The 16,668-nt window shown below is 48.3% G+C and overlaps 1 protein-coding gene across 1 annotated transcript in view; it reads left to right on the forward strand.

Moving 5' to 3' along the window:
- Positions 1-16,668, forward strand: part of LOC115122266 (extracellular matrix organizing protein FRAS1-like) — a 523,719-nt gene that overhangs the window by 316,069 nt on the left and 190,982 nt on the right. The window contains 1 exon segment of the mRNA XM_065027018.1: positions 7,182-7,341. Within this exon segment, the coding sequence (XP_064883090.1) occupies positions 7,182-7,341 (160 nt within the window).

Below are 16,668 nucleotides of genomic sequence, written 5' to 3' on the forward strand. Positions count from 1 at the left end.
CAGTAGGCTAGCAGTAGGCTATAGCAGTAGGCTATAGCAGTAGGCTATAGCAGTAGGCTATAGCAGTAGGCTATAGCAGTAGGCTAGCAGTAGGCTATAGCAGTAGGCTATAGCAGTAGGCTAGCAGTAGGCTATAGCAGTAGGCTAGCAGTAGGCTATAGCAGTAGGCTAGCAGTAGGCTATAGCAGTAGGCAGTAGGCTATAGCAGTAGGCTATAGCAGTAGGCTATAGCAGTAGGCTATAGCAGTAGGCTATAGCAGTTGGGCTATAGCAGTAGGCTATAGCAGTATAGCAGGCTAGCAGTAGGCTATAGCAGTAGGCTAGCAGTAGGCTATAGCAGTAGGCTAGCAGTAGGCATAGCAGTAGGCTATAGCAGTAGGCTATAGCAGTAGGCTATAGCAGTAGGCTAGCAGTAGGCTATAGCAGTAGGCTAGGCTATAGCAGTAGGCTAGCAGTAGGCTATAGCAGTAGGCTATAGCAGTAGGCTATAGCAGTAGGCTAGCAGTAGGATATAGCAGTAGGCTAGCAGTAGGCTATAGCAGTAGGCTAGCAGTAGGATATAGCAGTAGGCTAGCAGTAGGCTATAGCAGTTGGCTAGCAGTAGGCTATAGCAGTAGGCTAGCAGTAGGCTAGCAGTAGGCTATAGCAGTAGGCTAGCAGTAGGCTATAGCAGTAGGCTAGCAGTAGGCTATAGCAGTAGGCTAGCAGTAGGCTATAGCAGTAGGCTAGCAGTAGGCTATAGCAGTAGGCTAGCAGTAGGCTATAGCAGTAGGCTAGCAGTAGGCTATAGCAGTAGGCTAGCAGTAGGCTATAGCAGTAGGCTAACAGTAGGCTATAGCAGTAGGCTAGCAGTTGGCTAGCAGTAGGCTATAGCAGTTGGCTAGCAGTAGGCTATAGCAGTAGGCTATAGCAGTAGGCTAGCAGTAGGCTATAGCAGTAGGCTATAGCAGTAGGCTAGCAGTAGGCTATAGCAGTAGGCTAGCAGTAGGCTATAGCAGTAGGCTATAGCAGTAGGCTAGCAGTAGGCTATAGCAGTAGGCTAGCAGTAGGCTATAGCAGTAGGCTAGCAGTAGGATATAGCAGTAGGCTAGCAGTAGCTAGCAGTAGGCTATAGCAGTAGGCTAGCAGTAGGATATAGCAGTAGGCTAGCAGTAGGATATAGCAGTAGGCTATAGCAGTAGGATATAGCAGTAGGCTAGCAGTAGGCTATAGCAGTAGGCTAGCAGTAGGCTATAGCAGTAGGCTAGCAGTAGGCTATAGCAGTAGGCTAGCAGTAGGCTATAGCAGTAGGCTAGCAGTAGACTATAGCAGTAGGCTAGCAGTAGGCTATAGCAGTAGGATATAGCAGTAGGCTAGCAGTAGGATATAGCAGTAGGCTAGCAGTAGGCTATAGCAGTAGGCTATAGCAGTAGGCTATAGCAGTAGGCTAGCAGTAGGCTATAGCAGTAGGCTAGCAGTAGGCTATAGCAGTAGACTATAGCAGTAGGCTAGCAGTAGGCTAGCAGTAGGCTATAGCAGTAGGCTAGCAGTAGGCTAGCAGTAGGCTATAGCAGTAGGCTAGCAGGAGGCTATAGCAGTAGGCTAGCAGTAGGCTATAAGCTCGATTGTTGAGATAAAAATGCAATCAATTAGAGGGAAAAACACTGTTCTCAAAAGTGACCAAAAAATGTGATTATAATGCTTTATACTAAAGGTGCATTTTTAATGTGAAAATTATCTTCCCCAAGTAACTCACTCACCTCCTATGTATACCAGTAACTCACCTCCTATGTATACCAGTAACTCACCTCCTATGTATACCTAACTCACCTCCTATGTATACCAGTAACTCACTCACCTCCTATGGCTATACCAGTAACTCACCTCCTATGTATACCAGTAGGCTCAGTAGGCTATAGCCTATGTAATACCAGTAACTCACTCACCTCCTATAGGATATACCAGTAACTCACTCACCTAGGCTATAGCCTATGCAGTACTAGCAGTAACTCACTCACCTCCTATGTATACCAGTAACTCACCTCCTATGCATACCAGTAACTCACCTCCTATGTATACCAGTAACTCACCTCCTATGTATACCAGTAACTCACTCACCTCCTATGTATACCAGTAACTCACCTCCTATGTATACCAGTAACTCACCTCCTATGTATACCAGTAACTCACCTCCTATGTATACCAGTAACTCACTCACCTCCTATGTATACCAGTAACTCACCTCCTATGTATACCAGTAACTCACCTCCTATGTATACCAGTAACTCACCTCCTATGTATACCAGTAACTCACCTCCTATGTATACCAGTAACTCACCTCCTATGTATACCAGTAACTCACCTCCTATGTATACCAGTAACTCACTCACCTCCTATGTATACCAGTAACTCACCTCCTATGTATACCAGTAACTCACCTCCTATGTATACCAGTAACTCACTCACCTCCTATGTATACCAGTAACTCACCTCCTATGTATACCAGTAACTCACCTCCTATGTAATACCAGTAACTCACTCACCTCCTATGTATACCAGTAACTCACTCACCTCCTATGCATACCAGTAACTCACTCACCTCCTATGTATACCAGTAACTCACCTCCTATGCATACCAGTAACTCACTCACCTCCTATGCATACCAGTAACTCACTCACCTCCTATGTATACCAGTAACTCACTCACCTCCTATGTATACCAGTAACTCACCTCCTATGTATACCAGTAACTCACTCACCTCCTATGTATACCAGTAACTCACTCACCTCCTATGTATACCAGTAACTCACTCACCTCCTATGTATACCAGTAACTCACTCACCTCCTATGTATACCAGTAACTCACTCACCTCCTATGTATACCAGTAACTCACCTCCTATGCATACCAGTAACTCACTCACCTCCTATGTATACCAGTAACTCACTCACCTCCTATGTATACCAGTAACTCACTCACCTCCTATGTATACCAGTAACTCACTCACCTCCTATGTATACCAGTAACTCACCTCCTATGTATACCAGTAACTCACCTCCTATGTATACCAGTAACTCACTCACCTCCTATGTATACCAGTAACTCACTCACCTCCTATGCATACCAGTAACTCACTCACCTCCTATGTATACCAGTAACTCACCAGTAACTCACTCACCTCCTATGCATACCAGTAACTCACTCACCTCCTATGCATACCAGTAACTCACTCACCTCCTATGTATACCAGTAACTCACTCACCTCCTATGTATACCAGTAACTCACTCACCTCCTATGTATACCAGTAACTCACTCACCTCCTATGTATACCAGTAACTCACTCACCTCCTATGTATACCAGTAACTCACCAGTAACTCACTCACCTCCTATGTATACCAGTAACTCACTCACCTCCTATGTATACCAGTAACTCACCTCCTATGCATACCAGTAACTCACTCACCTCCTATGTATACCAGTAACTCACCTCCTATGCATACCAGTAACTCACTCACCTCCTATGCATACCAGTAACTCACTCACCTCCTATGTATACCAGTAACTCACTCACCTCCTATGTATACCAGTAACTCACCTCCTATGTATACCAGTAACTCACTCACCTCCTATGTATACCAGTAACTCACCTCCTATGTATACCAGTAACTCACCTCCTATGTATACCAGTAACTCACTCACCTCCTATGTATACCAGTAACTCACCTCCTATGTATACCAGTAACTCACTCACCTCCTATGTATACCAGTAACTCACCTCCTATGTATACCAGTAACTCACCTCCTATGTATACCAGTAACTCACTCACCTCCTATGTATACCAGTAACTCACCTCCTATGTATACCAGTAACTCACCTCCTATGTATACCAGGTAGGCTCTACACCTTGTTGGTAAAGCAAAATAACGTGCTTCATTTTAAGAAGTTATTTGTCCAGTTTTTGTTGTGTTTAGCGAAACCAAACCTTAGCAAAACGTATAGGCGTCTGGTCTAGGCTGTATGACGTGTGCGACTATGATTTGAAAAAGGCTTCTTGGTTTCTTGACTTCCTGCTTCGGCCAATATTGTCAGCCATCCGACTATTCTCCAATGAATGTTGTCTTTTCATATACTAAATAATATTAATAATAATATGTTCTACATTGTAGATTAATAGTGAAGGAATCAAAATGATGAAATAACACATATGGAATCATGTAGTAACCAAAAAATATATATATATTTTATTTTAGAAATATTTAACATTTTGCGATTCTTCAAAGTAGCCACCCTTTTCCTCGATGACAGATTTGCACGCTCTTGGTATAAAAAAAGGTAATTATATAGTTCAGAATAAAGAAAAACCCTTGAATGAGTAGGTGTGTACTGGTACTGTGTCTGTGAATTAGTTTTGATTTAGAGTGGACCGTGTGTAAAATACATGTCATATATGCACTTAAAAATAGCGAAATGAAGACGATTTTCCAGTGATTCATGTTCATGTCAGCCAGGTAACCTGTACTCCTGTTGTAAAGAGAAGTAACGTGCTTAATATTAGGAAAGTGGAGTAATAAATATAGCCTAGCCTATGTTCACCTAGACACACACACACACACACACACACACACACACACACACACACACACACACACACACACACACACACACACACACACACACACACACACACACACCTTTCCTCCTCTCCTCTCCTACTCCCCCTCTTCTCTACTTCTCTTATTTTTTTCACCCTGTAAATCAATATCACTCCTTCCATCCCTTTCTCCCTCACATACATCACCTATTCACCAGTTGTAACACCTGATTCTGCTCTCTGTCAAGCAGTGTACTGGTATATGACTGAAGATAGACACTAGATATAATGCTAAGAGAACCTCCTTGACTTAAGTTGAAGATTTATAATGCACTTATTTTAAAATAAAATAAAAATAAAAATGTCTATTCAATCACTCTTTTTCTCCTCGCTCCCTTCCCTTCATCTGCTGATGTGAACCTGACAGCTGTAAGCATAGCGTCCTCCATGTTTTTTATTTATTTTTTACATCTGTGTAGACAAAGGAGAGGTTGCCAAGTGAACCACTGTAGGCGTGTTTGAGATGCTTCCCCGTGCAGCAGCAGCCTCCGAGTACAGTTGGTTGATCTCTCTCAGGTTTTTTTTTTGACAAATGCGAAATACTGCCATCATCAAAAGCTCTCTCTCCAACTGTTCCCCACCCGACCCAGTCGGCATCGGTGCCAAGCCTTGTCAAGCCTTGTCAAGCCTTGTCCTAGCCGGGGTACAAAGGAGCTCCTGAGAGACGGATCATGGAGAGAGCTGGAGAGTAATTAGTCTTTAATGAGACGGTGATGGATGACTTTCCCCCTCAGAGGGCTAAGCACTCTGGGCCCCGGTCAAAAGTAGTGAGTGTACAAAACATTAGCAACACCTTCCTAATATTGAGTTGTCCTCAGAACAGCCTCCATTTGTCAGGGACATGGACTCTACAAGGTGTTGAAAGCATTCCACAGGGATGCTGGCCCATGTTGACTCTACAAGGTGTTGAAGGCATTCCACAGGGATGCTGGCCCATGTTGACTCCACAAGGTGTTGGAAGCATTCCACAGGGATACTGGCCCATGTTGACTCTACAAGGTGTTGAAAGCATTCCACAGGGATACTGGCCCAAGTTGACTCTACAAGGTGTTGAAAGCGTTCCACAGGGATGCTGGCCCATGTTGACTCTACAAGGTGTTGAAAGCATTCCACAGGGATACTGGCCCATGTTGACTCTACAAGGTGTTGAAAGCGTTCCACAGGGATGCTGGCCCATGTTGACTCTACAAGGTGTTGAAAGCGTTCCACAGGGATGCTGGCCCATGTTGACTCTACAAGGTGTTGAAAGCGTTCCACAGGGATTCTGGCCCATGTTGACTCTACAAGGTGTCGAAAAGCATTCCACAGGGATACTGGCCCATGTTGACTCCAATGCTTCCAACAGTTGTGTCCAGTTGGCTGGGTGTTCTTTAGGTGGTGGACAGTTCTTGATCCACACTGGAAACTGTTGAGTGTGAAAAACCCAGCAGCGTTGTGGTTCTTGACACACTCAAACCGGTGCACCTGGCACCTACTACCATACCACTTTCAAAGGCACTTAAATATTTTGTCTTGCCTGTTCACCCTCTGAATGCCACACATACACAATCCATGTCTCAATTGTCTCAAGGCTTTAAAATCCTTCTTTAACCTTCCTCCTCTTCTTCATCTACATGTCTCCTCCCCTTCATCTACATGTCTCCTCCCCTTCGTCTACATGTCTCCTCCCCTTCATCTACATGTCTCCTCCCCTTCATCTACATGTCTCCTCCCCTTCATCTACATGTCTCCTCCCCTTTACTGATTTGAAGTGGATGTAACATGTGCCATCAAATAAGGGATCAGTTTTGTTTTCTGTTTAGTACACTCAGTGTATAGGGAATAGGGTGCCATTTGGTATGCAAGCTGACTTCTCTCTTTGGTCAGCGTTGCTCTCTGTGTGTCTCTGTTGCTGCTCAGAGGAACAGCAGCACTCTGTCTCTCTCTGTTGCTGCTCAGAGGAACGGCAGCTCTCTGTGTGTCTCTGTTGCTGCTCAGAGGAACAGCAGCTCTCTGTGTGTCTCTGTTGCTGCTCAGAAGAACAGCAGCTCTCTGTGTGTCTCTGTTGCTGCTCAGATGAACAGCAGCTCTCTGTGTGTCTCTGTTGCTGCTCAGAGGAACAGCAGCTCTCTGTGTGTCTCTGTTGCTGCTCAGAGGAACGGCAGCTCTCTGTGTGTCTCTGTTGCTGCTCAGAGGAACGGCAGCTCTCTGTGTGTCTCTGTTGCTGCTCAGAAGAACAGCAGCTCTCTGTCTGTCTCTCTGTCTCCCTTTGTTGCTGCTGACAGCTGACTCTGAGCTTTTCATACTGCTGCTATGCTGTTGTGATTCACATGGCTGGCCTGAGAACACCTGTGCTGGGTCATTAACTCAATTAAGAGAAAAATGCAGGTGAGGACGGTGCATGTTGGTTGGCAGGATGAGACAACTTCCTGCTCCGATACGAATAATGAATCAGACGCCCCCCTGGGTTGGGCCTCAGGCTGAATAACTGATTTGAGTTACAGTACATTCAAACAATATCTGCCATTGAAAATAAATAATAATTGTTACATATCTTGTGTTTTTACAGCTTACCCAGGCTCCTCGTGTTCTATCGGTGCCCGTCACGTGGGTGAGAGAGGGAGGCATGGTACAGTTGGGGAAGAGGTATCTGAGGACAGAGTATCAGGGTGCCAGCGATGACCAGATCATTTACACCATAGTGAGCTCCAAAGGAAGCCCCAAATATGGTACGATACGTGGCCTTACCCCCCCCCCCCCAACATGCTCCTGTTTCTGCTTACTCACACTGTTAAGATGGTAATGATGTTAGTTTGTCTTTCTGACTCTCCCTTTACCTCCCACACCTCTCTCAAACCCCTAATTATCAAATTACCCTCTCTTTCTCCCTTCCTGATTCTCTCTCCCCTCTCCCTTAACCTCTCTCTCTCCCTTCATGATTCTCTCTCCCCTCTCCCTTAACTTCTCTCTTTCTCCCTTCCTCATTCTCTCTCCCCTCTCCCTTACCTTCTCTCTTTCTCCCTTCCTGATTCTCTCTCCCCTCTCCCTTAACTTCTCTCTTTCTCCCTTCCTCATTCTCTCTCCCCTCTCCCTTACCTTCTCGCTTTCTCCCTTCCCGATTCTCTCTCCCCTCTCCCTTACCTTCTCGCTTTCTCCCTTCCTGATTCTCTCTCCCCTCTCCCTTAACCTCTCTTTCTCCCTTCCTCATTCTCTCTCCCCTCTCCCTTACCTTCTCTCTTTCTCCCTTCTTGATTCTCTCTCCCCTCTCCCTTAACTTCTCTCTTTCTCCCTTCCTGATTCTCTCTCCCCTCTCCCTTACATTCTCTCTCTCCTCTCCCTTAACTTCTCTTTCTCCTTCCTGATTCTCTCTCCCCTCTCCCTTACCTTCTCTCTCTCCCCTCTCCCTTAACTTTTCTCTTTCTCCCTTCCTCATTCTCTCTCCCCTCTCCCTTACCTTCTCTCTCTCTCCTTCCTGATTCTCTCTCCCCTCTCCCTTACCTTCTCTCTCTCTCCTTCCTGATTCTCTCTCCCCTCTCCCTTACCTTCTCTCTCTCTCCCTTCCTGATTCTCTCTCCCTCTCCTTACCTTCTCTCTCTCTACCTTCTTGATTCTCTCTCCCCTCTCCCTTACCTTCTCTCCCTCTCCTTCTTGATTCTCTCTCCCCTCTCCCTTACCTTCTCTCTCTCTCCCTTCCTGATTCTCTCTCCCTCTCCCTTAACCTCTCTTTCTCCTTCCTCATTCTCTCTCCCTCTCCCTTACCTTCTCTCTCTCTCCTTCCTCATTCTCTCTCCCCTCCCCCTTACCTTCTCTCTCTCTACCTTCTTGATTCTCTCTCCCCTCTCCCTTACCTTCTCTCCCTCTCCCTTCCTCATTCTCTCTCCCCTCCCCCTTACCTTCTCTCTCTCTACCTTCTTGATTCTCTCTCCCCTCTCCCTTAACCTCTCTCTCTCCCTTCCTGATTCTCTCTCCCCTCGTCCTTATCTGCTCTCTCTCTCTCTCTCTCTCTCTCTCCCTTCTTGATTCTCTCTCTCCCTTCCTGATGCTCTATCCCCTCTCCCTTACCTTCTCTCTCTCTCTCCCTTCCTGATTCTCTCTCCCCTCTCCCTTAACTTCTCTCTTTCTCCCTTCCTGATTCTCTCTCCCCTCTCCCTTAACTTCTCTCTTTCTCCTTCCTGATTCTCTCTCCCCTCTCCCTTACCTTCTCTCTCTCCCTTCCCCATTCTCTCTCCCCTCTCCCTTACCTTCTCTCTCTCTCCCTTCCTCATTCTCTCTCCCCTCTCCCTTACCTTCTCTCTCTCTCCCTTCCTGATTATCTCTCCCCTCTCCCTTACCTTCTCTCTCTCTCCCTTCTTGATTCTCTCTCCCCTCTCCCTTACCTTCTCTCTCTCTCCCTTCCTGATTCTCTCTCCCCTCTCCCTTAACCTCTCTTTCTCCCATCCTCATTCTCTCTCCCTCTCCCTTACCTTCTCTCTCTCTCCTTCTTGATTCTCTCTCCCCTCTCCCTTACCTTCTCTCTCTCCCCTTCTTGATTCTCTCTCCCCTCTCCCTTACCTTCTCTCTCTCTCCCTTCCTGATTCTCTCTCCCCTCTCCCTTAACCTCTCTTTCTCCCATCCTCATTCTCTCTCCCCTCTCCCTTACCTTCTCTCTCTCTCCCTTCTTGATTCTCTCTCCCCTCTCCCTTACCTTCTCTCTCTCTCCCTTCCTGATTCTCTCTCCCCTCTCCCTTAACCTCTCTTTCTCCCTTCCTCATTCTCTCTCCCCTCCCCCTTACCTTCTCTCTCTCTACCTTCTTGATTCTCTCTCCCCTCTCCCTTAACCTCTCTCTCTCCTTCCTGATTATCTCTCCCTCTCCCTTACCTTCTCTCTCTCTCTCCTTCCTGATTCTCTCCCTCGTCCTTATCTTCTCTCTCTCTCTCTCTCTCTCTCTCTCTCTCTTCTTGATTCTCTCTCTCTTCCTCTTCTTGATTCTCTCTCTCTCCCTTCCTGATTCTCTCTCCCCTCTCCCTTACCTTCTCTCTCTCTCTCCCTTCCTGATTCTCTCTCCCCTCTCCCTTACCTTTCTCTCTCTCCCTTCCTGATTCTCTCTCCCCTCTCCCTTACCTTTCTCTCTCTCCCTTCCTGATTTTCTCTCCTCTCCTTACCTTCTCTCTCTCTTCCTGATCTCTCCTTCCTGATTTTCTCTCTCCCTCTCCCTTACCTTCTCTCTCTCTCCCTTCCTGATTCTCTCTCCCCTCTCCCCTTATCTTCTTCTCTCTTCCTGACCTTCTCTCTCTCTCCTTCCTGATTCTCTCTCCTCTCCCTTACCTTCTCTCTCTCTCTCCTTCCTGATTCTCTCTCCCCTCTCCCTTTTCTTCTCTCTCTCCCTTCTTGATTCTCTCTCCCCGCTCCCTTACCTTCTCTCTCTCTCCCTTCTTGATTCTCTCTCCCCGCTCCCTTACCTTCTCTCTCTCTCTCCCTTCCTGATTCTCTCTCCCCTCTCCCTTACCTTCTCTCTCTCTCCCTTCTTGATTCTCTCTCCCCTCTCCCTTACCTTCTCTCTCTCTCCCTTCCCCATTCTCTCTCCCCTCTCCCTTACCTTTTCTCTCTCTCCCTTCCTGATTCTGTCTCCCCTCTCCCTTACCGTCTCTCTCTCTTCCTTCTTGATTCTCTCTCCCCTCTCCCTTACCTTCTCTCTCTCTCCCTTCCTAATTCTCTCTCTCTCTCCCCTCTCCCTTACCTTCTCTCTCTCTCCCTTCTTGATTCTCTCTCCCCTCTTCCTTACCTGCTATCTCTCTCCCTTCTTGATTCTCTCTCCCCTTTTCCTTACCTTCTCTCTCTCTCCCTTCCTGATTCTCTCTCCCCTCTCCCTTACCTTCTCTCTCTCTCCCTTCCTGATTCTCTCTCCCCTCTCCCTTAACCTCTCTTTTCTCCCTTCCTCATTCTCTCTCCCCTCTCCCTTACCTTCTCTCTCTCTACCTTCTTGATTCTCTCTCCCTCTCCCTTAACTTCTCTCTTTCTCCCTTCCTGATTCTCTCTCCCCTCCCTTACCTTCTCTCTCCCTCTCCCTTAACTTCTCTCTTTCTCCTTCCTGATTCTCTCTCCCACCTTCTCTCTCTCCCTCTCCCTTAACTTCTCTCTCTCTCCTTCCTGATTCTCTCCCCCTTTCCCTTACCTTCTCTCTCTCTCCTTCCTGATTCTCTCTCCCCTCTCCCTTACCTTCTCTCTCTCCCTTCCTGATTCTCTCTCTCTCTCCCTTACCTTCTCTCTCTCTCCCTTCTTGATTCTCTCTCCCCTCTCCCTTACCTTCTCTCTCTCTCCCTTCCTGATTCTCTCTCCCCTCTCCCTTACCTTCTCTCTCTCTACCTTCTTGATTCTCTCTCCCCTCTCCCTTACCTTCTCTCCCTCTCCCTTCTTGATTCTCTCTCCCCTCTCCCTTACCTTCTCTCTCTCTCCCTTCCTGATTCTCTCTCCCCTCGTCCTTATCTTCTCTCTCTCTCTCTCTCCCTTCTTGATTCTCTCTCTCCCTTCCTGATGCTCTATCCCCTCTCCCTTACCTTCTATCTCTCTCTCCCTTCCTGATTCTCTCTCCCCTCTCCCTTAACTTCTCTCTCTCCCCTCTCCCTTAACTTCTCTCTTTCTCCCTTCCTGATTCTCTCTCCCCTCTCCCTTACCTTCTCTCTCTCCCTTCCTCATTCTCTCTCCCCTCTCCCTTACCTTCTCTCTCTCTCCCTTCCTCATTCTCTCTCCCCTCTCCCTTACCTTCTCTCTCTCTCCCTTCCTGATTCTCTCTCCCCTCTCCCTTACCTTCTCTCTCTCTCCCTTCCTGATTCTCACTCCACTCTCCCTTACCTTCTCTCTCTCTCCCTTCTTGATTCTCTCTCCCCTCTCCCTTACCTTCTCTCTCTCTCCCTTCCTGATTCTCTCTCCCTCTCCCTTAACCTCTCTTTCTCCTTCCCTCATTCTCTCTCTCCCTCTCCCTTACCTTCTCTCTCTCTCCTTCTTGATTCTCTCTCCCCTCTCCCTTACCTTCTCTCTCTCTCCCTTCCTGATTCTCTCTCCCCTCTCCCTTAACCTCTCTTTCTCCCTTCCTCATTCTCTCTCCCCTCCCCCTTACCTTCTCTCTCTCTACCTTCTTGATTCTCTCTCCCCTCTCCCTTAACCTCTCTCTCTCCCTTCCTGATTCTCTCTCCCCTCTCCCTTACCTTCTCTCTCTCTCTCCCTTCCTGATTCTCTCTCCCCTCATCCGTATCTTCTCTCTCTCTCTCTCTCTCTCTCCCTTCTTGATTCTCTCTCTCCCTTCCTGATGCGCTCTCCCCTCTCCCTTACCTTCTCTCTCTCTCTCCCTTCCTGATTCTCTCTCCCCTCTCCCTTACCTTCTCTCTCTCTCCCTTCTTGATTCTCTCTCCCCTCTCCCTTACCTTCTCTCTCTCTCTCCCTTCCTGATTCTCTCTCCCCTCTCCCTTACCTTTTCTCTCTCTCCCTTCCTGATTTTCTCACCCCTCTCCCTTACCTTCTCTCTCTCTCTCCCTTCCTGATTCTCTCTGCCCTCTCCCTTACCTTCTCTCTCTCTCTCTCTCCCTTCCTGATTCTCTCTCCCATCTCCCTTATCTTCTCTCTCTCTCTCTCTCTCTCTCTCCTTCTTGATTCTCTCTCTCCCTTCCTGATGCTCTCTCCCCTCTCCCTTACCTTCTCTCTCTCTCCCTTCCTGATTCTCTCTCCCCTCTCCCTCTTCTCTCTCTCTCTCTCTCTCTTCCCTTCCTCTCTCTCTCCCTTCCTGATTCTCTCTCCCCTCTCCTTACCTTCTCTCTCTCTACCTTCTTGATTCTCTCTCCCCTCTCCCTTACCTTCTCTCCTCTCCCTTCTTGATTCTCTCTCCCCTCTCCCTTACCTTCTCTCTCTCTCTCCTTCCTGATTCTCTCTCCCCTCTCCCTTATCTTCTCTCTCTCTCTCTCTCTCTCCTTCTTGATTCTCTCTCTCCTTCCTGATGCTCTATCCCCCTCTCCCTTACCTTCTCTCTCTCTCTTCCTCATTCTCTCTCCCCTCTCCTTACCTTCTCTCTCTCTCCCCTTCCTGATTCTCTCTCCCCTCTCCCTTACCTTCTCTCTCTCTCCCTTCCTGATTCTCTCTCCCTCTCCCTTACCTTCTCTCTCTCTCCCTTCCTGATTCTCACTCCACTCTCCTTACCTCTCTCCTTCTTGATTCTCTCTCCCCTCTCCCTTACCTTCTCTCTCTCCCTTCCTGATTCTCTCTCCCTCTCCCTTAACCTCTCTTTCTCCCTTCCTCATTCTCTCTCCCCTCCCTCTCCCTTATTCTCTTCTCTCCCTTACCTTCTCTCTCTCTCTCCCTTCCTGATTCTCTCCCCTCTCCCTTACCTTTTCACCCTCTCCCTTACCTTTCTCTCTCCCTTCCTGATTCTCTCTCTCTCTCCCTTACCTTCTTCTCTCTCTCCCCTTCCTGATTCTCTATCTCCTTATCTTCTCTCTCTATCCCTTCTTGATTCTCTTCCCTTCCTGATGCTCTCCCCTCTCCCTTACCTTCTCTCTCTCTCTCCTTCCTGATTCTCTCTCCCCTCTCCCTTATCTTCTCTCTCTCTCTCTCTCTCTCCCTTCCTTTCTCTCTCTCCCTTCCTGATTCTCTCTCCTCTCCCTTACCTTCTCTCTCTCTCCCTTCCTGATTCTCTCTCCTCTCCCTTTTCTTCTCTCTCTCTCCCTTCTTGATTCTCTCTCCCCTTCTGCTCCCCCTTACCTTCTCTCTCTCCCCTTCTTGATTCTCCCCCCGCTCCCCTTACTCTCTCTCTCTCCCTTCCTGATTCTCTCTCCCTCTCCCTTACCTTCTCTCTCTCTCCCTTCCTGATTCTCTCTCCCCTCTCCCTTAACCTCTCTTTCTCCCTTCCTCATTCTCTCTCCTCTCCCTACCTTCTCTCTCTCCCTTCTTGATTCTCTCTCCCTCTCCTTACCTTCTCTCTCTCTCCTTCCTGATTCTCTCCCCCTCTCCCTTAACCTCTCTTTCTCCCTTCCTCATTCTCTCTCCCTCCCCCTTACCTTCTCTCTCTCTACCTTCTTGATTCTCTCTCCCTCTCCCTTAACCTCTCTCTCTCTTCCTGATTCTCTCTCCCCTCTCCCTTACCTTCTCTCTCTCTCTCCCTTCCTGATTCTCTCTCCCCTCGTCCTTATCTTCTCTCTCTCTCTCTCTCTCTCTCTCTCTCTCTTGATTCTCTCTCTCCCTTCCTGATGCGCTCTCCCCTCCCCTTACCTTCTCTCTCTCCCCTTCCTGATTCTCTCTCCCTCTCCCTTACCTTCTCTCTCTCTCCCTTCTTGATTCTCTCCCTTCTCCCTTACCTTCTCTCTCTCTCCCTTCCTGATTCTCTCTCCCTCTCCCTTACCTTTTCTCTCTCTCCTTCCTGATTTTCTCTCCCTCTCCTTACCTTCTCTCTCTCTCTCTCCCTTCCTGATTCTCTCTCCCTCTCCCTTCCTGATTCTCTCTCCCTCTCCCTTATATTCTCTCTCTCTCTCTCTCTCTCCTCTCTTGATTCTCTCTCTCCCTCCCTTCCTGATGCTCTCTCCCTCTCCCTTACCTTCTCTCTCTCTCCCTTCCTGATTCTCTCTCCCCTCCCTTATCTTCTCTCTCTCTCTCTCTCTCTCTCTCTCTCTCTCTCTCCTCTCCCTTACCTTCTCTCTCTCTCCTTCCTGATTCTCTCTCCTCTCCCTTACCTTCTCTCTCTCCCCTTCTTGATTCTCTCTCCCCGCTCCCTTACCTTCTCTCTCTCTCTCTCCCTTCCTGATTCTCTCTCCCCTCTCCCTTACCTTCTCTCTCTCTCCCTTCCTCATTCTCTCTCCCCTCTCCCTTACCTTCTCTCTCTCTCCCTTCTTGATTCTCTCTCCCCTCTCCCTTCTCTCTCTCTCCCTTCCTCATTCTCTCTCCCCTCTCCCTTACCTTTTCTCTCTCTCCCTTCCTGATTCTGTCTCCCCTCTCCCTTACCGTCTCTCTCTTCCTTCTTGATTCTCTCTCCCTCTCCCTTACCTTCTCTCTCTCTCCTTCCTAATTCTCTCTCTCCCCCTCTCCCTTACCTGCTATCTCTCTCCCTTCTTGATTCTCTCTCCCCTCTCCCTTACCTTTTCTCTCTCTCCCTTCCTGATTCTGTCTCCCCTCTCCCTTACCGTCTCTCTCTCTTCCTTCTTGATTCTCTCTCCCCTCTCCATTACCTTCTCTCTCTCTCCCTTCCTAATTCTCGCTCTCTCCCCTCTCCCTTACCTGCTATCTCTCTCCCTTCTTGATTCTCTCTCCCCTCTCCCTTACCTTCTCTCTCTCTCCCTTCCTGATGCGCTCTCCCCTCTCCCTTACCTTCTGTCTCTCTCTCCCTTCCTGATTCTCTCTCCCCTCTCCCTTACCTTCTCTCTCTCTCCTTGATTCTCTCTCCCCCTCCCTTACCTTCTCTCTCTCTCCTTCCTGATTCTCTCTCCCTCTCCTTACCTTTTCTCTCTCTCCTTCCTGATTCTCTCCCCTCTCCCTTACCGTCTCTCTCTCTCCCTTCCTGATTCTCTCTCCCTCTCCCTTACCTTCTCTCTCTCTCCCTTCCTGATTCTCTCTCCCCTCTCCTTTACCTTCTCTCTCTCTCTCCTTCCTGATTCTCTCTCCCCTCTCCCTTAACTTTTCTCTCTCTCTCTCTCTCCCTTCTTGATTCTCTCTCTCCTTCCTGATGCTTCTCCCTATCCCTTACCTTCTCTCTCTCTCCTTCCTGATTCTCTTTCCCCTCTCCTTATCTTCTCTCTCTCTCTTCTTGATTCTCTCTTCCCCTCTCCCTTACCTTCTCTCGCTCTCCCTTCTTGATTCTCTCTCCCTCTCGCTTACCTTCTCTCTCTCTCTCTCCTTCCTGATTCTCTCTCTCCTTCTTGATTCTCTCTCCCCTCTCCCTTACCTTCTCTCTCTCCCTTCCTCATTCTCTCTCCCCTCTCCTTACCTTTTCTCTCTCTCCTTCCTGATTCTCTCTCCCCTCTCCCTTACCTTCTCTCTCTCTCCTTCTTGATTCTCTCTCCCCTCTCCCTTACCTTCTCTCTCTCTCCTTCCTGATTCTCTCTCTCCCCCTCTCCCTTACCTTCTCTCTCTCTCTCTCTCCTTCTTGATTCTCTCTTCCCTCTCCCTTACCTTCTCTCTCTCTCCTTTCTTGATTCTCTCTTTCCCTCTCCTTACCTTCTCTCTCTCCCTTCTTGATTCTCTCTCCCTTCCTGATGCTCTCTCCCCCTCTCCCTTACCTTCTCTCTCTCTCCCTTCCTGATTCTCTCTCCCCTCTCCCTTACCTTCTCTCTCTCTCCTTCCTGATTCTCTCTCCCTCCCCCTTAACCTCTCTTTCTCCCTTCCTCATTCTCTCTCCCTCTCCCTTACCTTCTCTCTCTCTACCTTCTTGATTCTCTCTCCTCTCCCTTAACCTCTCTCTCTCCTTGATTCTCTCTCCCCTCTCCCTTACCTTCTCTCTCTCTCCCTTCCTGATTCTCTCTCCCCTCTCCCTTACCTTTTCTCTCTCTCCTTCCTGATTCTCTCTCCTCTCCCTTACCGTCTCTCTCTCTCCCTTCCTGATTCTCTCTCCCTCTCCCTTACCTTCTCTCTCTCTCTCCTTCCTGATTCTCTCTCCTCTCCTTACCTTCTCTCTCTCTCTCTCCTTCCTGATTCTCTCTCCCCTCTCCCTTAACTTCTCTCTCTCTCACTCTCTCTCTCTCTCCCTTCTTGATTCTCTCTCTCCCTTCCTGATGCTCTCTCCCCTATCCCTTACCTTCTCTCTCTCTCTCCCTTCCTGATTCTCTTTCCCCTCTCCCTTATCTTCTCTCTCTCTCCCTTCTTGATTCTCTCTTCCCTCTCCCTTACCTTCTCTCGCTCTCCCTTCTTGATTCTCTCTCCCCTCTCCCTTACCTTCTCTCTCTCTCTCCTTCCTGATTCTCTCTCTCCCTTCTTGATTCTCTCTCCCCTCTCCCTTACCTTCTCTCTCTCTCCTTCCTCATTCTCTCTCCCTCTCCTTACCTTTTCTCTCTCTCCTTCCTGATTCTCTCTCCCTCTCCCTTACCTTCTCTCTCTTCCTTCTTGATTC

The sequence above is a fragment of the Oncorhynchus nerka genome, linkage group LG13 (genome assembly GCF_034236695.1).
Source record: "Oncorhynchus nerka isolate Pitt River linkage group LG13, Oner_Uvic_2.0, whole genome shotgun sequence".
Taxonomy (NCBI): Eukaryota; Metazoa; Chordata; class Actinopteri; order Salmoniformes; family Salmonidae; genus Oncorhynchus; species Oncorhynchus nerka.